Source organism: Leptonychotes weddellii, chromosome 12 (genome assembly GCF_054177405.1).
Source record: "Leptonychotes weddellii isolate Sample4059 chromosome 12, ASM5417740v2, whole genome shotgun sequence".
NCBI classification, from domain to species: domain Eukaryota; kingdom Metazoa; phylum Chordata; class Mammalia; order Carnivora; family Phocidae; genus Leptonychotes; species Leptonychotes weddellii.
The window spans coordinates 12,294,557-12,311,434 of NC_138380.1; the positions used below are offsets into that span (position 1 = coordinate 12,294,557).

Sequence of the window (16,878 nt, forward strand, 5' to 3'; positions counted from 1 at the left end):
TTGTGGGGAAACTAAAAAGCAGTACAGAACTCAATGAGTCAGATGAAGGAGATCTAAACCCTTCAAATATAAGACTATCCAGAAAAAGTCTGTCTCATTTTGGGGAGCTTCAAACTGACCTTTTCTTATTGAGAGGGTGGACAGATCAGAACCCAGTAATTCAGAGAACCAGTATCTCTTGTCTTCTTGATGCCAAGGCTGCAGGTGACAGCAAGACAGTTAAGGTCTGATTGTGTAAATGGCAACTGTTGTGTTTTAACCTGTAAAGCAAGTGTTGTTCTTTTTTGAAGGTATAACAGCTGCATTCTGAGCAATTGGGAGATAAAATCTAGAACATCCCCATTTAAAGGGATCTTTGGTTTATGGTTAGAGGACAATGGAAAGGGACAAACCGCACTTAAGTGTGATGCTTATGACGTGTTACTCATGAGAGTGGGCAGCTGGGGTTGAGAATCCCTTTTTAAAAAGTGGCTTAAGGTGACCACTTGCTGAAACTTACGAAATACTGGTTGTAACAGATAAATTGGGAGTTCATTTTCGACATTTGTCTCAGTGGACGGGGACCATGGGAGCTAGCCATCCTCTGTTGTGCAAGACAACAGTGAATTGTTCTGTGTCCATGAGACTTTGAAATGTCTAACAAATATTTGTGTAGAATTTTATAGCCAGATAGAATCTTCTCTGTTTTACTTATCCTGACACCAAGTTTTATTCTAACGTGCCCCCTTACCTTTTGCTCTTCTGATTTCCTGCACAGCTTGTATTTAGTGGCTTCTGATCTAGTTACTTCTCTTAAATTCAGTCACTCATTACAACAAGTTGTAGTCATTCTATTATTATATTATCTCTTCTAGTGTAGTTATCTAAACATTTACATATTGAAATATATATTTTGCTATAAACTAATTTTTTCTCTTGTTTTGGTGAAGGCATTTAATATAATACATATATATTTTTCCAATTGTAGGTATTGAAGTAATTATCTATGACTTTTACTTTAGGATAGTAAAAGGGACTTGATAAAACATTTGTTCTAGAAAGGAGAATCAGGTATGATAGGTTGAGAACTGCTGATATAGACAATAATATAGTATATGAGTTAACCCATTACCAGACTATTTTTCTTAAAGTGAACTTTCCAACAAAGATGACGTTTTACTCTTATGTTTCCCTTAGTGCCGATGAAATCATTGTAAAGATGCATGGCAGCCAGCTGACACAAAGATACCTGGAGAAACATGGATTTGAAGTTCCTATTATGGTCCCCAAATTAGATGATCTAGGACTCAGGCTCCCTCCACCTACTTTTTCTGTCATGGATGTGGAACGCTATGTAGGTACGCACTTGATTGCTTTAAGTACTTGAGAAAATGGCGGTAAAAGTAGTAGTAGTATTGTTCTAATTACATTAGAAGTTGAGTGAGGAGATGTTAGTTTAGTTTTATGGGTCAGGGAAAGTGAAATTCAGTATCACCTAGGTCGAAAACTGTTTCTTCTGAGCAGACCTACAATTGTCAGAAAAAGAGAATGAAACACCTGATCTGTTCTTATTTATTCAACCTCATCCTGCCACTTTTTTTGTTATCATCAAATTTTCTGGTACTTGCTTAGGAGAAATAGTTGCTGAGGCGTAACTACAGATACCAGGAGGAAGACACTGGGAAATTGGACTGGTTCTAGGACTCTGTAGCATTCGGGAGCAGGATCATTGACCTCTGGTACCTAGAGAAAGGCTGGAAAAAAGAGGAGACCATGTTCAAGCCATTTCTATATTCATGACTTGTTGATATTGCCACTTCATGGTGTCTGGACTCAGTGTGTGATTTTGAGGCCCAGAAAGGTATAAGAAACAAGGGGGAAAACCATTTCTCTGTTGCAGTCTTCTTGACATTTTCAGTCATTTTGTTCGTTCTCATCATGGTATCTATAGTTAAAACTGACTATATGTAGATCTCATTCCATGTCAGCTATAGATAGAGATTTTTTTTGAGGATTAGATCTCAAATCGACCTTGACTCCGAACTGTACATTTACTGCAGTGCATTATCTCCTGAGTATAAAATGTCTGAGAACTTGTCCCTTTATTGAGCCATTGGGTGACAGTTTTCATTGATAACTGCTTCGCTGAGGAAACCCAGTTTAATGTCATGACTTCACATTCAGCTAATTCTGAATTATTTGATAAACTAGGGGATGAGGCTGAGGTTTAACCTGAGCCTGTTTGCATAAGTAGCACTGTAAAATAAGTGGCTAGTGTAATATAAGTTTAGGAAAAAATAGTCCAACGCCTAGATAGTTTACTTTTTAGCCCTGCAAAATGCTTCGGTTAACAGAACTGTTTTGCCTTTTAAGTATAAAATAAAGTCTACTAGGCAGTGCATTAATATAACGTTACACTATAGTAAGAAAATGGCATTTATTTGATTTCTCTCTCAGATTGATTAAATATTGCCATATTTTGAATTCCATTTGTCTGTCTTGTAGGACATTGCAAAACTGGGTATGCTTTCTAGGGTGACAGTACAGTGATGTGCGAGAGATGCCTGATGGTTTTCTAGGAAAATTCTAAATCCCAATTGAGAACTCGTTTCACATGCATTAATATGAACTGATTTTTGCTTCCTAACCACTGATTTTTTTTCTTGAAGCAGAATATTAGAAGACACTACCTGGCAAGCAGAAATTGTCATGGTTACATTGTTCACTAATTCCACAGTGACTGACTGGTTTTTCTAAATGATAGAATCTTAGGTGTTATAGAAGTGAAAGGACGAAGTCAGTCCCCTCATTTTATGCATGAGGACGTGGAAACTCAGAGCACGTGGCACAGTTCCCACATACCAATATAATGCATTTTTGTCAGTGTGAGCTGCACACAAGAAATCATTAGTGTGTAGAAAACTTCGTAAACATTTAAGTTTTCTCGTGTTAATTAGTAACTCTGTCTTAATTGCTTTATTATTTCCCTGAAAAGTGGCCCCCTTTTCCAAAAGTTCCAGTTGGACTTAAAAAGTAAGGATACAGGCAGAATCTTTGTCTAGGCTACATAGTTTTATGGTTGGCTTTAAGTAAATACAGTTTTTAAAATATTTTTGTTTAAGGCATCTATTGATGTAACTCTTAAGCCTGATAATAAGACTATAATTTTTCTCTGCAGGTGGTGACAAAGTGATAGATGTCATTGATGTGGCAAGGCAGGCAGACAGCAAGATGACCCTTCACAATTATGTTAAATACTTCACGAATCCTAACAGACCAAAAGTGTTAAATGTGATCAGCCTTGAATTTTCAGATACAAAGTGAGTAGTTCTGGACATTTTGGTTTAGTCTTCTCAGTGTTAGCTAAATGTAGTTAAATGATAAATTTATTTTAGTAAGAAACCTAATTATGACTTCTAAAGTGGTCCGGTAATAGCACTGTTGTACACTTTGCTTTGGCACGCACTAAGAATATTTAGAAATATGATGAATTTTAAACTTTTAAGTATTGTTGTTAACCTGGAGTTCCATTTAATTTCTTGGTTTGGGTTGAGATGGGAGATGAAACTTTAAGAACTTTTAATTTGCATGATGTGGGTATGTGTGTATATGTGTGTTTGTTTTTTTAAAGGATGTCTGAATTGGTGGAGGTCCCTGATATAGCCAGAAAACTTTCCTGGGTGGAAAATTATTGGCCAGATGATTCAGTTTTTCCCAAGCCATTTGTTCAGAAATATTGCTTAATGGGAGTTCAAGACAGCTACACAGATTTCCACATTGACTTTGGTGGAACTTCAGTTTGGTACCATGTCCTCTGGGTAAGATTGGGGTATTTCTTTGTTCTCTCACTGACAGAAACATTTAGTCCTATTTTTCCAGGAATGCATTTATTTGCTGTAAATGACATTTATAAAGAGGGAAGTTTTTGTACTTTTTAAATAGGATCCAGCATTTTACCTTTAAGCATTATGTTTTTGTTTTTGTTTTTTTTAAATCTCAAGTAATGGAGGGGCCACCATGAGTTTTTAATTTATATTTAGTTTCCTTTTTTTGTCCCCATCTTATAAATTGGTCTCTTGTAGCCTTTTGTCTCTTTGTTTCCTCTTTGCCCTAGTCAATTTTCCGTTAATCCCTGAATCAAATACTGGATTACAGCAAAATTACAGTAATATTTGCTTCTGATTTTCAGGGTAGGCCAGGACAGCTAGTTGAATAAGTCAGAAATGCCCATGAAACTACTAATTCTTCTTGGCAGCTTATATTGACCTTGCTTTATCTAGAACTGCACTATTCAGTACAGTAGCCACTGGCCACATGTGGCTAAATTTAAATAATTATAATTAAATATAATTTAAAATTCAGTTCCTTATTTGCACTAGTCACATTTCAAGTGCTCAGTAGCCACACGTGGCTTATGACTGGCGTATTGTATAGCACAGATATAAAGCATTCCCATCATCACACAAAGTTCTATGGACAGTGCTGGTCTAGGACCAGACCTTGGTCCATACACAATGCCTGTGTTTCAGCAGTGCTCTGGACTGTATTCGATGCTGTGTCCTTGAGCTCCCATTCTTCTTCTCTACGAGAAGGCAAAGGGTTAGTTAATTAAAGGAAGTTTATTTACAGGTCTTTAAAAAAAATAATCATATTATAGATCTTAGGGGCAAGGGCAAAGTTTGCAGAGATGACTCTGTGACCTGGGCCTATTAACATGTATTTACTTCCCTACCGTGAAAATGAGATCAGTAAGATGTCTGTGATGCTTACCCTCCTCTCTTGTAACTGTTTCTCCAATGCTACTTTATTGACTCCTGGTCATATTTTGGAGGGGGAGCTTTAGCTTTTGTGAAGATGCTTATTAAGGGCAATAGTTATTGATCAGTTTGTGAAAGATGTCCTCTTGAGCCTAAAAAATCTGATAATTATCTAATTTAATTTAGATCATTATATTGGAATATTGATCCGTGTAGGCCATCCTAAGAGTGGCATTTTTTTTTTTTCAAAAATAGTGTGATTACTTCCTTCTAGGGTGAGAAGATTTTCTATTTGATAAAGCCAACAGATGAAAACTTGGCACTTTATGAGTCTTGGAGTTCATCTGTGACCCAGAGTGAGGTGTTCTTTGGAGATAAGGTGGATAAATGCTACAAATGTGTGGTAAAGCAGGGACATACTTTATTTGTTCCTACAGGTAAGGCTTTCCTCCCATCCCCTCTCCCCATAGTTGATGCTCAGTCACATGGAGTCAGCTTTTTATTAGAACCTCTGGCTTTAACATGGTTGGAAAAGAGCTTTGCATAGCCTGAGAGAGAATTCTGATCTTGGACTTTTCATTGCTTTGACCCTCAGAGGGCTTCTCTTGTAGTTAGGATCTGTTTTGGAATTGTGTTTTATGTCATTTGCCTTCATTTTAATTTTTATTCAGATAAAATTCATATGCCATAATATTTATCCTTTCAAAGTGTACAAGTTAGTGTTTTTTGGTGGATTAACAAAGTTGTGCACCCATAGCACCTGCAGAACGTTTCATCACCTCAAAAAGAAACCTCTACCCGTTAGTAGGCATTCCCCATTCCCCCTCCCCTGTGCCCCGGGCAGCCACTAACTGTACTTTTCTGTCTCTGTGGATTTGCCTATTCTGGATATTTCATGTATAATATGTGGAATACGTGGTCTTTTGTATCTAGCTTCTTTTCGTTAGCTTAATGTTTACTAGGCTCATCCATGTGGTATCACATGTCAGCGCTTCCTTACTTTTTATGGCCAAATGATATTCCACTATATGGATAAACCACATTTTGTTTATCCATTCATCAGTTGATGAACATTGGGTTGTTTCCACTTTTTGGCTATTACGAATAGTGATGCTTTGAACATTTGTGTAGAAGTTTTTGTGTGGAGGTATGGTTTTCATTTCTCTTGGTTATATATATACCTAGTAATGAAACTGTGGGGCCATAGAGTTTATGATGTTTAACTTTTTGAGGAACTGCTAAACTCTTTTCCATGTGGTTGCACCACTTTACATTCCCACCAGCTCCAATTTCTCCACGTCTGTACACATGTTCCAGTTTCTCCACGTCTTTACCAACACTGTAATTATCTTTTTTATTTTGACCGTTCCAGTAGATGTGAAGTAATGGTATCTTATTGTGGTTTTGATTTGCATTTCCTTAATGAGTAATGATGCTGAACTTTTTTCTTGTGCTTATTGGCTATTTGTATATCTATCTTTGGAGAACTGTCTATTCAAATTCTTTGCCCATTTTTAATTGGGTTATTTGTCTTTTTATTGTTGAGCTGTAAGTGTTCTTGATATATTCTGTATACTAGATATATGATCTAGATATGTCCAGATATATGATTTGCAAGTAACTCTCCTGTTCTGGGGCTTATCATTTCATTTTCTTTATACATTCTTTGTAATGTCCTTTGCACAAAATTTTAAAATTTTGATGACATGCTTTCAATTTTAACGGGTCAGCTCTACATTGCTATCAAAGGCCAACCCTGCTGTAAGAATCTGGGCTGCTGTCCTGGGACACTGGAGGCAGTGGGTATATTTTGAGGGACCCTGGGAAGGGACTGAATATCAGCATTAGCTATAGTCTCAAGTATAGGTATCAGGAGTGTCACTTTGAGATGTGACTGAATGCAGGCTGTGGACTCTCCCAGCCACTGGTTTTGAGAATTATGGTTTTCTGATGTGGGTGACCTTACTTGCCGGAGTTCACAGGGATCTGTTGCCACAGGCCTTGCTTTCTTGCCTTGCCTCTGGTGTATGTAATAATAAATAGGTATTGAATAAATGAATGAATACATGCCAGACTTTATAAAATCTAGATAAGTATCAATGTTTTTATTGTGCGTGGGCTCAGCTCCTCCCTTAATTCCTCTTCCCAGGGCTCCCTTTTGCAACAAATATTTTGTTATGCTCTCTTCAAAATCTTGAATTCAAATTCATTCATGCTAAAACCTCCTATACCAATTATGTCCCCCCAAATTGATGTAATGATCTAACTGGAATAGAAAGAAGAAACCAAAAAGCAATTTATAATAAAATACTATTTCAAAATGTGCCTGCTCATACAGGTGTATGATTGGCAACTCAAATTCTATAGCATTGGTGTAGATTAGTGGTTCTCAAATGTCACTGAGCATTAGAATCACCTGGAGGGCTTATTAAAACATGAATTGCCGGGCCTCATCCCCAGCGGTTCTGATTCAGTAGATCTGGGGGGCGGGGGGGCGGGAGGGCGGTGTTGAGAATTGCATTTCTAAAGGTTCCCAATTGTTGGCTGTTGCTGCCAGTCTGGGACCGCACTTAGACAACCACTGCCCTAGGGACTGTTGCTTTTTCCCAGGGTAGCTGGCAACTGATAAATTTCCAGACAGACTATAGTTTCCTTCAACTTACAGAGTAGTTGTATTCCTGGAAAATTGTGCCAAAACTGTGCAAAAAATACTTGGCTTACTTATATAATGGACTTACAGTTTTTAGACTTAGACCATTAATGGCAGATTTTGTACCTATGTGAATGCCCAGCAGAGAGTCCTGAGTAATGCACGACTGTTGCTTACTATATGGAGTGGCCTGCTTGTTGCATCCCTGGCTCTCGCTCATGTAATATCACTGATGCCTCTTGATCATTGAGACAATCAAAAAAAATCCTCAAATGTTCCTTAACATCCTTTACAGGCAGTGCTGCCTCTGTTGAGAACCATTGATCAGTAGGATTTGTAGCTGACAAAAATTTTTCATTTGTGATTTCAGGGTGAAGCTCAAGGCTTTGTGCCTTTGAGCACACAAATGGCACCACTTGAAAGTCAGTCTTTAACGGAATTTTTTCCGTGTCATAGCATAGTGAGGGTTCAAAAAATGAAAAATATAAAGAAAATGGGATCTATTTTAATAGCTAATTTTTACTCGCAAACATATTTGTACATATTTATTTTTATACGAAGGCTTTATGTTCAGTCTATGGATTTTGTTTTCAAAAGTTAGGCATCATCTTTTAGAAATGATTCTTACTTTGAAAACATATTTATGGGAAAATAAGACATCATTTTAATTGCCAACATTTGTATCTTAGGACCCATAGCCCTCCACAGCGAAATGTGGGTGATCTCCCTTTTTCTTCTTAGTGCCAGGTCTCCAGTTGAATTCCACTCCTGCTCCTTGCTTAGTCCCTCAGAGCACTGCTCATTTCTGGATGACACTAAAGAAGTGAAGTGCACAGCCAGTCCCATGTTCATTTAATGGAAATGTGCTCACTTTATTCTTTACCGCATTTGACTCCTCTTCGAGTAACATTTTGAATGTGAAATTGGATTGTGTTTTTAAACCAAAAAACTAAAACAGCAGCAACCACAAAAACCATCACCTATCCTGTATCATGATTTTGTCTGATTGGATCAATGCATTTGTTTTCTGAAACTCAGCACAGAGTCTGGCATATAATCGGTATTTAATAAATACTTGAACGAATGTGTCTCTAGATTATAATAGGCATTAACTTCTCCAGCTCTGGTGGAGTATGAAGTAAACTGGTGTTGGTATTTTGAGTTTCTCATTTCACAGGTAGAGATCACATTTGTTTGGTTTAACTATTGGAAACTCACTGATGTATATTTTAACTGTTCCAGGGTGGATTCATGCTGTGCTCACATCTCAGGACTGTATGGCTTTTGGGGGGAACTTTCTGCATAACCTTAACATTGGCATGCAGCTCAGGTTTGTGTCATCAGGATCTAAACGATCTTTTGTTTTTTCTTAAATAAGATATTATTTTTAAAGTTTCAAACAAATAAATTCAGCAATATATTTTAATTGCAATCTCATGGAGGTAGGCCTTGAGGAATTATTAGGAATAGGACCTTTAAACCAAATGTATTATCATAAGATTTTGTTAGAAAGACTCCTTGATGCATTTCAAGTCTAAAAACAAAAAGAGTCATTTATTCAGTTTGACACTAAATATATCCCTGAATTTCAAAATTTTATAAAAATGTGTGGGCTCTATCCTTTGGCTGTTTTTATAGTTAGGGAAAGGAACCAAATCCAGTCAGACTCGGTGCTGGTGGAAAGTAATCCGAATTTAGGATTGCTGCTTTAGTTTTGCTGTGGGTAAAGGATTAACATCTATTTTCCCTTATGTCTGAGATTGACCTTTGGGTAACTCTGTTCCCCCGGTAGCCTAAAGAGAGTAGAATGTTACCAGGCTACACTGTTTAAGGTAAGATGACTTCTGACTGATTAACTGCCTCAGGACTGGGAGAACTAGAGAATCCATATGTTTGGGCTTTCCTGAGTGTGGTGACTCTTGTAACTTGGCAAGCCCCGAGGGAACCCTGGAAGCTATGTGTCTGTAGAGATATTTCGAGAAATAGTGTCATGAAGCTCGAAGCCAGGGCACCTCCCACACCGTCAAATGTGAATCTTGCTTCTTTACCTGGAGTGTCCCTGGGGGAAAGAGGACTACTGGCTGTAGGGATTGCTGCCAGGACTCCCACAGAAGAATAACACTGTGGCAGGCTGTGGATCCTGTCTTCTCACCTCCACCAGCGCCAAGTGTGTCCTTGAGCTTGAATGCTTAGTAGAGCCTAAAGAAGACTCCCAGAGTGGGTGTTGTGGTGCTAACACAGGGAGCTGTTTTCTACACGTACTGTTTTATTTGTTATGGTGGAACCCTTGTGAAATTCCTTCTGCTAAGACGACGATGCATATTCCAAGGTTCTGATCTTTGGGAAGACCAGTGTAAATCTTCAGTATGCTGTCAGATTTGTTAAGGTCAGCCCCGGATAAGATCACAGTTCATTCTTATTCAAATGTGTGCTCGTTTTATTTTCCTTAAGTTGGTTGCCTCCATTTAACTTGGAAATGCCAATATTAATACTAAATTTCTTCAAATTTCTCTAGGTGTTATGAGATGGAAAAAAGGCTAAAAACACCAGATCTTTTCAAATTCCCTTTCTTTGAAGCCATATGTTGGTTTGTAGCCAAAAATTTGCTGGAAACCTTGAAAGGTAATTAATAATCTATACATTATGATGCGTGATGTTTGTAAATTCGTGAAAAGCCACTGATAGAAAGAGGGGCTCCTGGGTGCCTGGGTGGCTCAGTTGGTTAAGCGACTGCCTTCGGCTCAGGTCATGATCCTGGAGTCCCTGGATCGAGTCCTGCATCGGGCTCCCTGCTCGGCAGGGAGTCTGCTTCTCCCTCTGACCCTCCCCCCTTTCATGTGCTCTCTGTCTCTCTCATTCTCTCTGTCTCAAATAAATAAATAAAATCTTTAAAAAAAAAAAAAAAAAGAAAGAGGGGCTCCTTTATTATTATTATGGTGTAGCTATTGCTCCTGTTTTGTTTTTTAAAATATGCATGATTTCCCCTGTCAGGAGCCTCTTAACTCATCAGACTCTCTAGTCCGTAGCCTTAAAAATCAGATCTATGAAGAGCTGCATCAGAACAGCACAGGTAATACTGAAAAATGTTCATTTCACCCTGGACTCTAGCAGCCTGCACACACTGTCAGACATGTAAACGTGCCTCCCTCACAAAAGTGCAGTTCAAGCTACAGGACTGTTTCTGTCATGTGTGTTCCCAAACATTTGCTTTAAAAAATCGAGGGAAGGGGCGCCTGGGTGGCTCCGTCGTTAAGCTTCTGCCTTCGGCTCAGGTCGTGATCCCGGGGTCCTGGGATTGAGCCCCGCGTCGGGCTCCCTGCTCGGCGGGAAGCCTGCTTCTCCCTTTCCCACTCCCCCTGCTTGTGTTCCTGCTCTCGCTGTGTCTCTCTCTGTCAGATAAATAAAATCTTAAAAAAAAAAATCGAGGGACTTTTTCATGTCCTGAGAGAAGCAGGGAGTGCTTGTGCCATTACCATTACGACTATGATGCTGGCTGGTCCAAGGCACCTGTTAGCACAAACCAGCTGAAGGTCAGGCTACGAGTCTGTTGAAGAAAATGGTTTTGGGAGGGGACATTTATTTAAACTTAGCTACCTTTTTTATGTGGAATTTCAGATTTTGGTGTTTTATCTTTGGTTTCAAAATTGGAGACTGATTGTCGCGTCTGCTTCCATTTGTTCTTTTGCTTGTGCCCATGAGAACACAGTTTGTCTGGTGTTTGTGTTGTTTGACTTTTCTAATCAGTTTGCAAATAGTGCTACTATTACAACAGATTAAACAGTAAAGTCTGTTCTAAACATATGGGTTTTTTTAATTTCCATTTAAAAGTTGCACAAGAAGAAAAGGTAAAATGAAAAGAAACAATAACTTACTTCCCAGGGTAGCATGCACAGAATTAAATGATAAAATCACTTATGATTTTCTCCGCAAACAACAAAACCAAAAAACAGCCTCGTTCTCTTTGGAAGGAACAGTAGGGCCCCATCCCACACCGTGCAGCAGTATAGAGATCAATGTCTTGACGTGGTGCAGGTATATATGTATGATGGAAGAAGGAGCCCATGGATGAAGAGGATTGGCTTCTTTCTGCACAAGACCAGTCTCTCTCCAAAAATGCATCCTTATCCTGAGTCCCTGACTTACTCAATGTTTTCAGGTATTGGTGAGGCTGAGGCAGCTCATCTTCAGTGAGTGTGTCTTGGTGTCTTGGCTGCAGGAATCTCACAGGGGACCACACATAGAGTTGCCGTATGTAGCTTCTAGTAGAGTGATGGGCAGTAAAGTTTTCAGTCTCCTATCCAAGTAGAAGCCTAGAAAAATAGGAACACTTACAAATACTTACAAAAAATTTGTAGTTGTCCTTGTGTTTTGGAAATAAAACCCGGTTACTGAACCCTCCAGATAAGAGACTGGCAATTCAGTACGCAGAAGGTTCAGAGTCTTTTTCCATCTTTTCTGTCCTCACTAACATACACCCACACTTCAAGTGATGCTTTTTCCTAATGTCCAAGAGGGGGTTCATCAGTCAACTTTTTAGAACAAAATTAAGGATTTATCTGAAAGGTAAAATCTTGCTGTTCCTCTTGCAGCCACAAACAGCAAATTGCTTAGTCTTAGAACGATTTAGCCTTTGTTTTAGGCCATTGAGAGTTCAGAAATGTTGAGGTCTGATTGAATAGATGACCCTATACATTAACGACTTAAAAGAGATTACTGTAAAAGGATATTGGTAGGTCAGGTTTTAGCATATTTTTATTTCATCAGCTGGATCAGTACAGGTTAGGATACCTGGCAGTACTAGTGGTCAGTCCAGTCCCACTAAGGCTGGGGTGAAATGACCATTGTACCAATTGCCGTCCTCCTAGGCATTCATCCTGGAAGCAGGGATGGTGGTCCTGTCGTGCCACATTATGTTCTTCCATCCCTGATCTTTTAACTTGCCACTGTGGCCTGTTATTTACCAGCTGTCAGACTGTTACAAGGCTTATATGATGGGTTAAATGAGGAGAGATTGTATGAAACTTAACTGTGTTTAGTGTAATAATAAAACAGTGGACTAATTTTGGACTTATGTGAGTAAATTAGCATTGGACAGAAGTGAAACCTTTTGCTTTTGCTTCAACTTACCTGAATTTTAGACCGTATCTAATATATTTTGTGTGAGTTTCAGATAATGTTAAAGACCTGGGAAAGGTGCGTGTGTGTGTGTGTGGTGTGTTTACCTTCACGTTCGTGAACTGTGTCATGCCCGTGGCTGACTGTAGAGACCGCACACTGCATACGTACACACGGTTCTGACAGTTTAAATATTAATTATAAGGCTCGCCTGGGTCACTGGTACCACTGGCTCAGCCTTGCCAGTACCTTTGAAACATCCCGTCATTTTTCCCCATTGCACCCTCCTCCCTCCCTTCTGAAGAGAACCCCTATCCTGACTTCTGTGGTGATCCTTTTCTTCAGTTTTATCGCCTGTGTCACAAACGATACAGTAGTTTAATGGCTTCCATTTTTAGAGTTCACGTGAATAGATCCATGCCCACGTTGTCGCGTGACTTGTCTCTTACTCCGCACCGTTTGTGAGCTTCCATTTACTTGGAGCATTCGGTACCACCACGTTTAATGTCATTCCGTTTCTTTTTCTTTCTTGCTTTTTATTTCACCTTTTTCCCTCTCTGGGAATTCAGAAGTTACACAGTTTGATAGTTGGTGATTGCTCAGCATCTGAAGCTGACCCTGGTACCTTCGGAGCACTTTAACTCCTTTCCCCACCCACTTCCATCCCCACAGAACTGAGAGAAGATGGTTTCCAGCCTCAGACTTACCTAGTACAGGGAGTGAAAGCACTGCACGCTGCTTTAAAGTTATGGATGAAGAAGGAAGTAAGTCGTTTTCTTTGGAGAAGTAATTGTTATTGTTTCTATGGCAAGATCGAAAACAAGAGTCCTTATGCTGCTTTGGCAGCACGTGAGTGGTGGCAGTCGAGGGAATGGAAATCACGCTTTTGGTACAACCTCCATTTTATTGTGTAGTGTATGCAAATGTGCTGGTTTATGTTTATATTTATGAGAATAAAGTACCTAAGTATTTCTTTAATCTGGAAAAGAAAGTAATTCAGATGTATTTAGGATATTGACTAAGAAATGAACATGTAGTTATAGGATAATAATAAATAACTTGGAGCTCGCATCTGCTCTCGTTATCCCCATTTTACATATGGAGAAGCTGAGGTTCAAAGAATTTTATGTAACTTGCCCAAGATTTTGTGGTGGACCTCGGACTAAAGCTCGGTCTCTGTGACTGCAAAGCCCACATTCCTTTCCATCTGCTAGACTTTCATAAGAATGAAGGAAAAGGGAGGTCAAGTTGCAAGCAGGAGCTTTCAGTTTTCACTAAAATGTGATGTTAGCATTTGAATCCTTCTGCCTCCAAGAGGTCATCCCAGATCCCCATTTGGAATCAGCATGTCCGTGTCCTTCCCTTCTGCTTATGTAGCACATTTCTTGTGCCAGTGGACTTAAAAGTAATGTCTGTAAAGTAATACATTCCTATCTCCTTCACTAGGTTTATGAGCTCTTGAAAACCAGCGACTTGCTCCTCTTTATTTCCCTCCTGGAACTTTACATGCCACTCTTTAACAAGTGGTAGATACGTGAGCTGATGAAAATATATTTCCATACTAATTTTTTGAATGTCCACTTGAAATAAAAATCCTGCTCTTAGATACTGGAGACAGTTATTAATAGGTTACCCTCCCAGTAACTTTCTACTCCTTTCACTTGATTACCATTGCTCTTGTGTATGCACTAGAGCACGGCACTGTGGAAGCAATCAGGAAAGTAGAAATCAGGTCTTTGAGGGCCGGAGGGGTCATCATGGAGATGAAGGGAGTAAGTCCATTACAGAACTGTGTAACAAGGTAATAACAAAATAAAGTATGTGTTGCAAAAACCGTATAATGTGTTACCTGCTGAAGGCTTTAGATAAGTTGTTCTCAAACTTGTGTGTTTGTCAGAATCTTTTAAAAAATAAACTCCCTGGATCCTCCCTGAGAGATCCTGATTTAATAGATTGGTGGTGGGATCTGAACCTCTGTTTTTAACAAACTTTGTAGGTGATTTTGATGCACAGTAAGATACATCAGTGATAAATACTGTTAATTCATGACATTTGAAGTGCTCTTTCAAAAGCATGGTGTTTGCATTTAACTCTCTCTTCACCTTGCGCCACCAGGAGAGGGCAGCTCAGCACAGTGCTCAAGAGCATGGACTCTGGAGTCAGATGTTTGGGTTCATATCTCAGCTGTGCTGCCAATAAACTAGCGAACCTCTGTGCTTTCGTTCCCTCAATTGTAAAATGAGCATAATAGTAGAATCTCTGTCATAGTGTTGTTGAAAGGATTAATGAGTTAATGCTCGTAAAGTGCTTAACAGTATAGAATCTTGACTGACACAGTTAGCACTTACTGTTACTGTTGTTACTAGTCTGTTTTAACAAATTATGCTAAAACCAAGGAGAAGATGTAAAGCAAAAGTGAAAACTAGCATATTGAATGCGTCTAAAAAATTAAAATGTTCTTAGATACAAAGGTTATTATTTAGAAATAGACATAGAAATAACGGCAGTAGTTTGCATTTAGATAGATATGGTAACTCAGCGATTCCTCTGTCCTATTGATGGGATCTTTTTCCTAGTAAAAGAAAAAAAGCTTACAAAAATTTATTCAAAATCAGACCTCCCATAGGAAATAGGATCATTTTTTTAGTGCCTGTGTTCCCACTTATAAATCCTAATGTATTATGAATTAAATGCTGGACTTAATTAGTTACTTTACTAATTATAGTAGTAGTTAGAATCACAGTAGGCTTTAAGGGATAGAGTACACAGGGTTACGTCTCAGTATAAAGCAAAATTCACTGTGAGACAGTCCATCTTTAACTCAAGCTAAGAGGATTTTGTAAGTTAATAAGGATCTCCTTAAAGAGTATTGTACCAACTACATGAACTCTGAGACCTGGCTTACTAGTATTTTGCTATGTCTATAAAATCTAGAGAATCCAAAATTTGTTTAGTAAATAGTTTTTGTCTATTACAGTGTAAATAACTTTGGTTGTCTTATCTTTGTTAATCCAAATACAGCTTGTATCTGAACATGCCTTTGAGATCCCAGACAATGTCAGACCTGGACATCTTATTAAAGAACTTTCAAAAGTAATTCGAGCAATAGAGGTAAGAGTAGAAACTGTCATCTAAATGCTTGGTTGCTGTCTGCTTTGAGAAGCAAATGGATCTATCATCACATTACAAACTTCAAAAGCCCTTATACTCTTAGATGAAATAGAATGAGCTGCGTCTTGGAAGGACTCTCAGGTTTTCAGGCTTCCAAAGTCCTACAGAGAAATTTAGAGTGTTGTATCCTAATGAGGTGAGAAGGAAGCAGTTACCAGTTACTTCAGTTTCTTCAGCATACTCCAAGAATAAGAAATACAGCATACACAAAATTTCAGATCCCATTCATTTCTGCTATGCAGAGATGAATATGTGTTAAGTAATTAGAGGAAGAGAGAAAATGTAAGGTGGGGTGAGTAGAGCCAGGTGAAGCTGGTTTGGAAACTGGGGTGCTATTAGTGGTGTGAGGCAAGGAGACCCCCTTGACTGAAGTATTAGAACAACTTGGTTAGGGGCGCCTGGGTGGCTCAGTTGGTTAAGCGACTGCCTTCAGCTCAGGTCATGATCCTGGAGTCCCGGGATCGAGTCCCACATCGGGCTCCCCGCTCAGCAGGGGGTCTGCTTCTCCCTCTGATCCCCTTCCCTCTCGTGCTCTCTGTCTCTCATTCTCTCTCTCTCAAATAAATAAATAAAATCTTTAAAAAAAAAAAAGAACAACTTGGTTACGTAAATGCCCCTTGATAAAAGTCCATAAAATCTGAGATTAAGTGTTTTAACTTATTAATTAGGAACTATTCTGGGTATTAAAGGAGATTTTAATTAAAGTAATTCTTCAGGAAGCTGGTTCTGTTAGTGTCTAGCTTGAACTGAAAGGAAATTAAGTGGAGGAATGGAGGCTACCTGGTAATTTAACAGCTTAGATTAGGGCTGTGTTTGGGGAATGGAAGAGGTATACATCTAAGAAATAATGAAGTGCTGCATTTAATATCCTTGGATACAATATTTCATATAATTCTCAGGGTGTTCAGATATGGCAGAAAAATATTTTCTATTTTTAAAGAGTGGTAGTAATTGCACATAAATAGATTTTTTAATGAAAAGTCACATATATAATCTTAAATACATATGTAGATGTATAAATATATAAATCTCATATATGATAACCAAAGCTAAGAATAAATTCAGTAAGAAAGGTGTGGGTCTATTTTTTTTTTTTTTTAAAGATTTTATTTATTTATTTGACAGAGAGAGAGATAGCGAGAGCAGGAACACAAGCAGGGGGAGTGGGAGAGGGAGAAGCTGGCTTCCTGCTGAGCAGAGAGCCCG

At 38.7% G+C, this 16,878-nt stretch overlaps 1 protein-coding gene across 1 annotated transcript in view; it reads left to right on the forward strand.

The window, feature by feature from the left end:
- KDM7A (lysine demethylase 7A) overlaps positions 1–16,878 on the forward strand; it is an 82,490-nt gene that overhangs the window by 43,539 nt on the left and 22,073 nt on the right. Inside the window, exons 4-11 of the mRNA XM_081799998.1 lie at positions 1,177–1,337; positions 3,158–3,299; positions 3,611–3,797; positions 5,011–5,173; positions 8,629–8,716; positions 9,902–10,008; positions 13,174–13,265; positions 15,523–15,612. Of these exons, the coding sequence (XP_081656124.1) occupies positions 1,177–1,337; positions 3,158–3,299; positions 3,611–3,797; positions 5,011–5,173; positions 8,629–8,716; positions 9,902–10,008; positions 13,174–13,265; positions 15,523–15,612 (1,030 nt within the window). The remainder of the gene's footprint in view (positions 1–1,176; positions 1,338–3,157; positions 3,300–3,610; positions 3,798–5,010; positions 5,174–8,628; positions 8,717–9,901; positions 10,009–13,173; positions 13,266–15,522; positions 15,613–16,878) is intronic.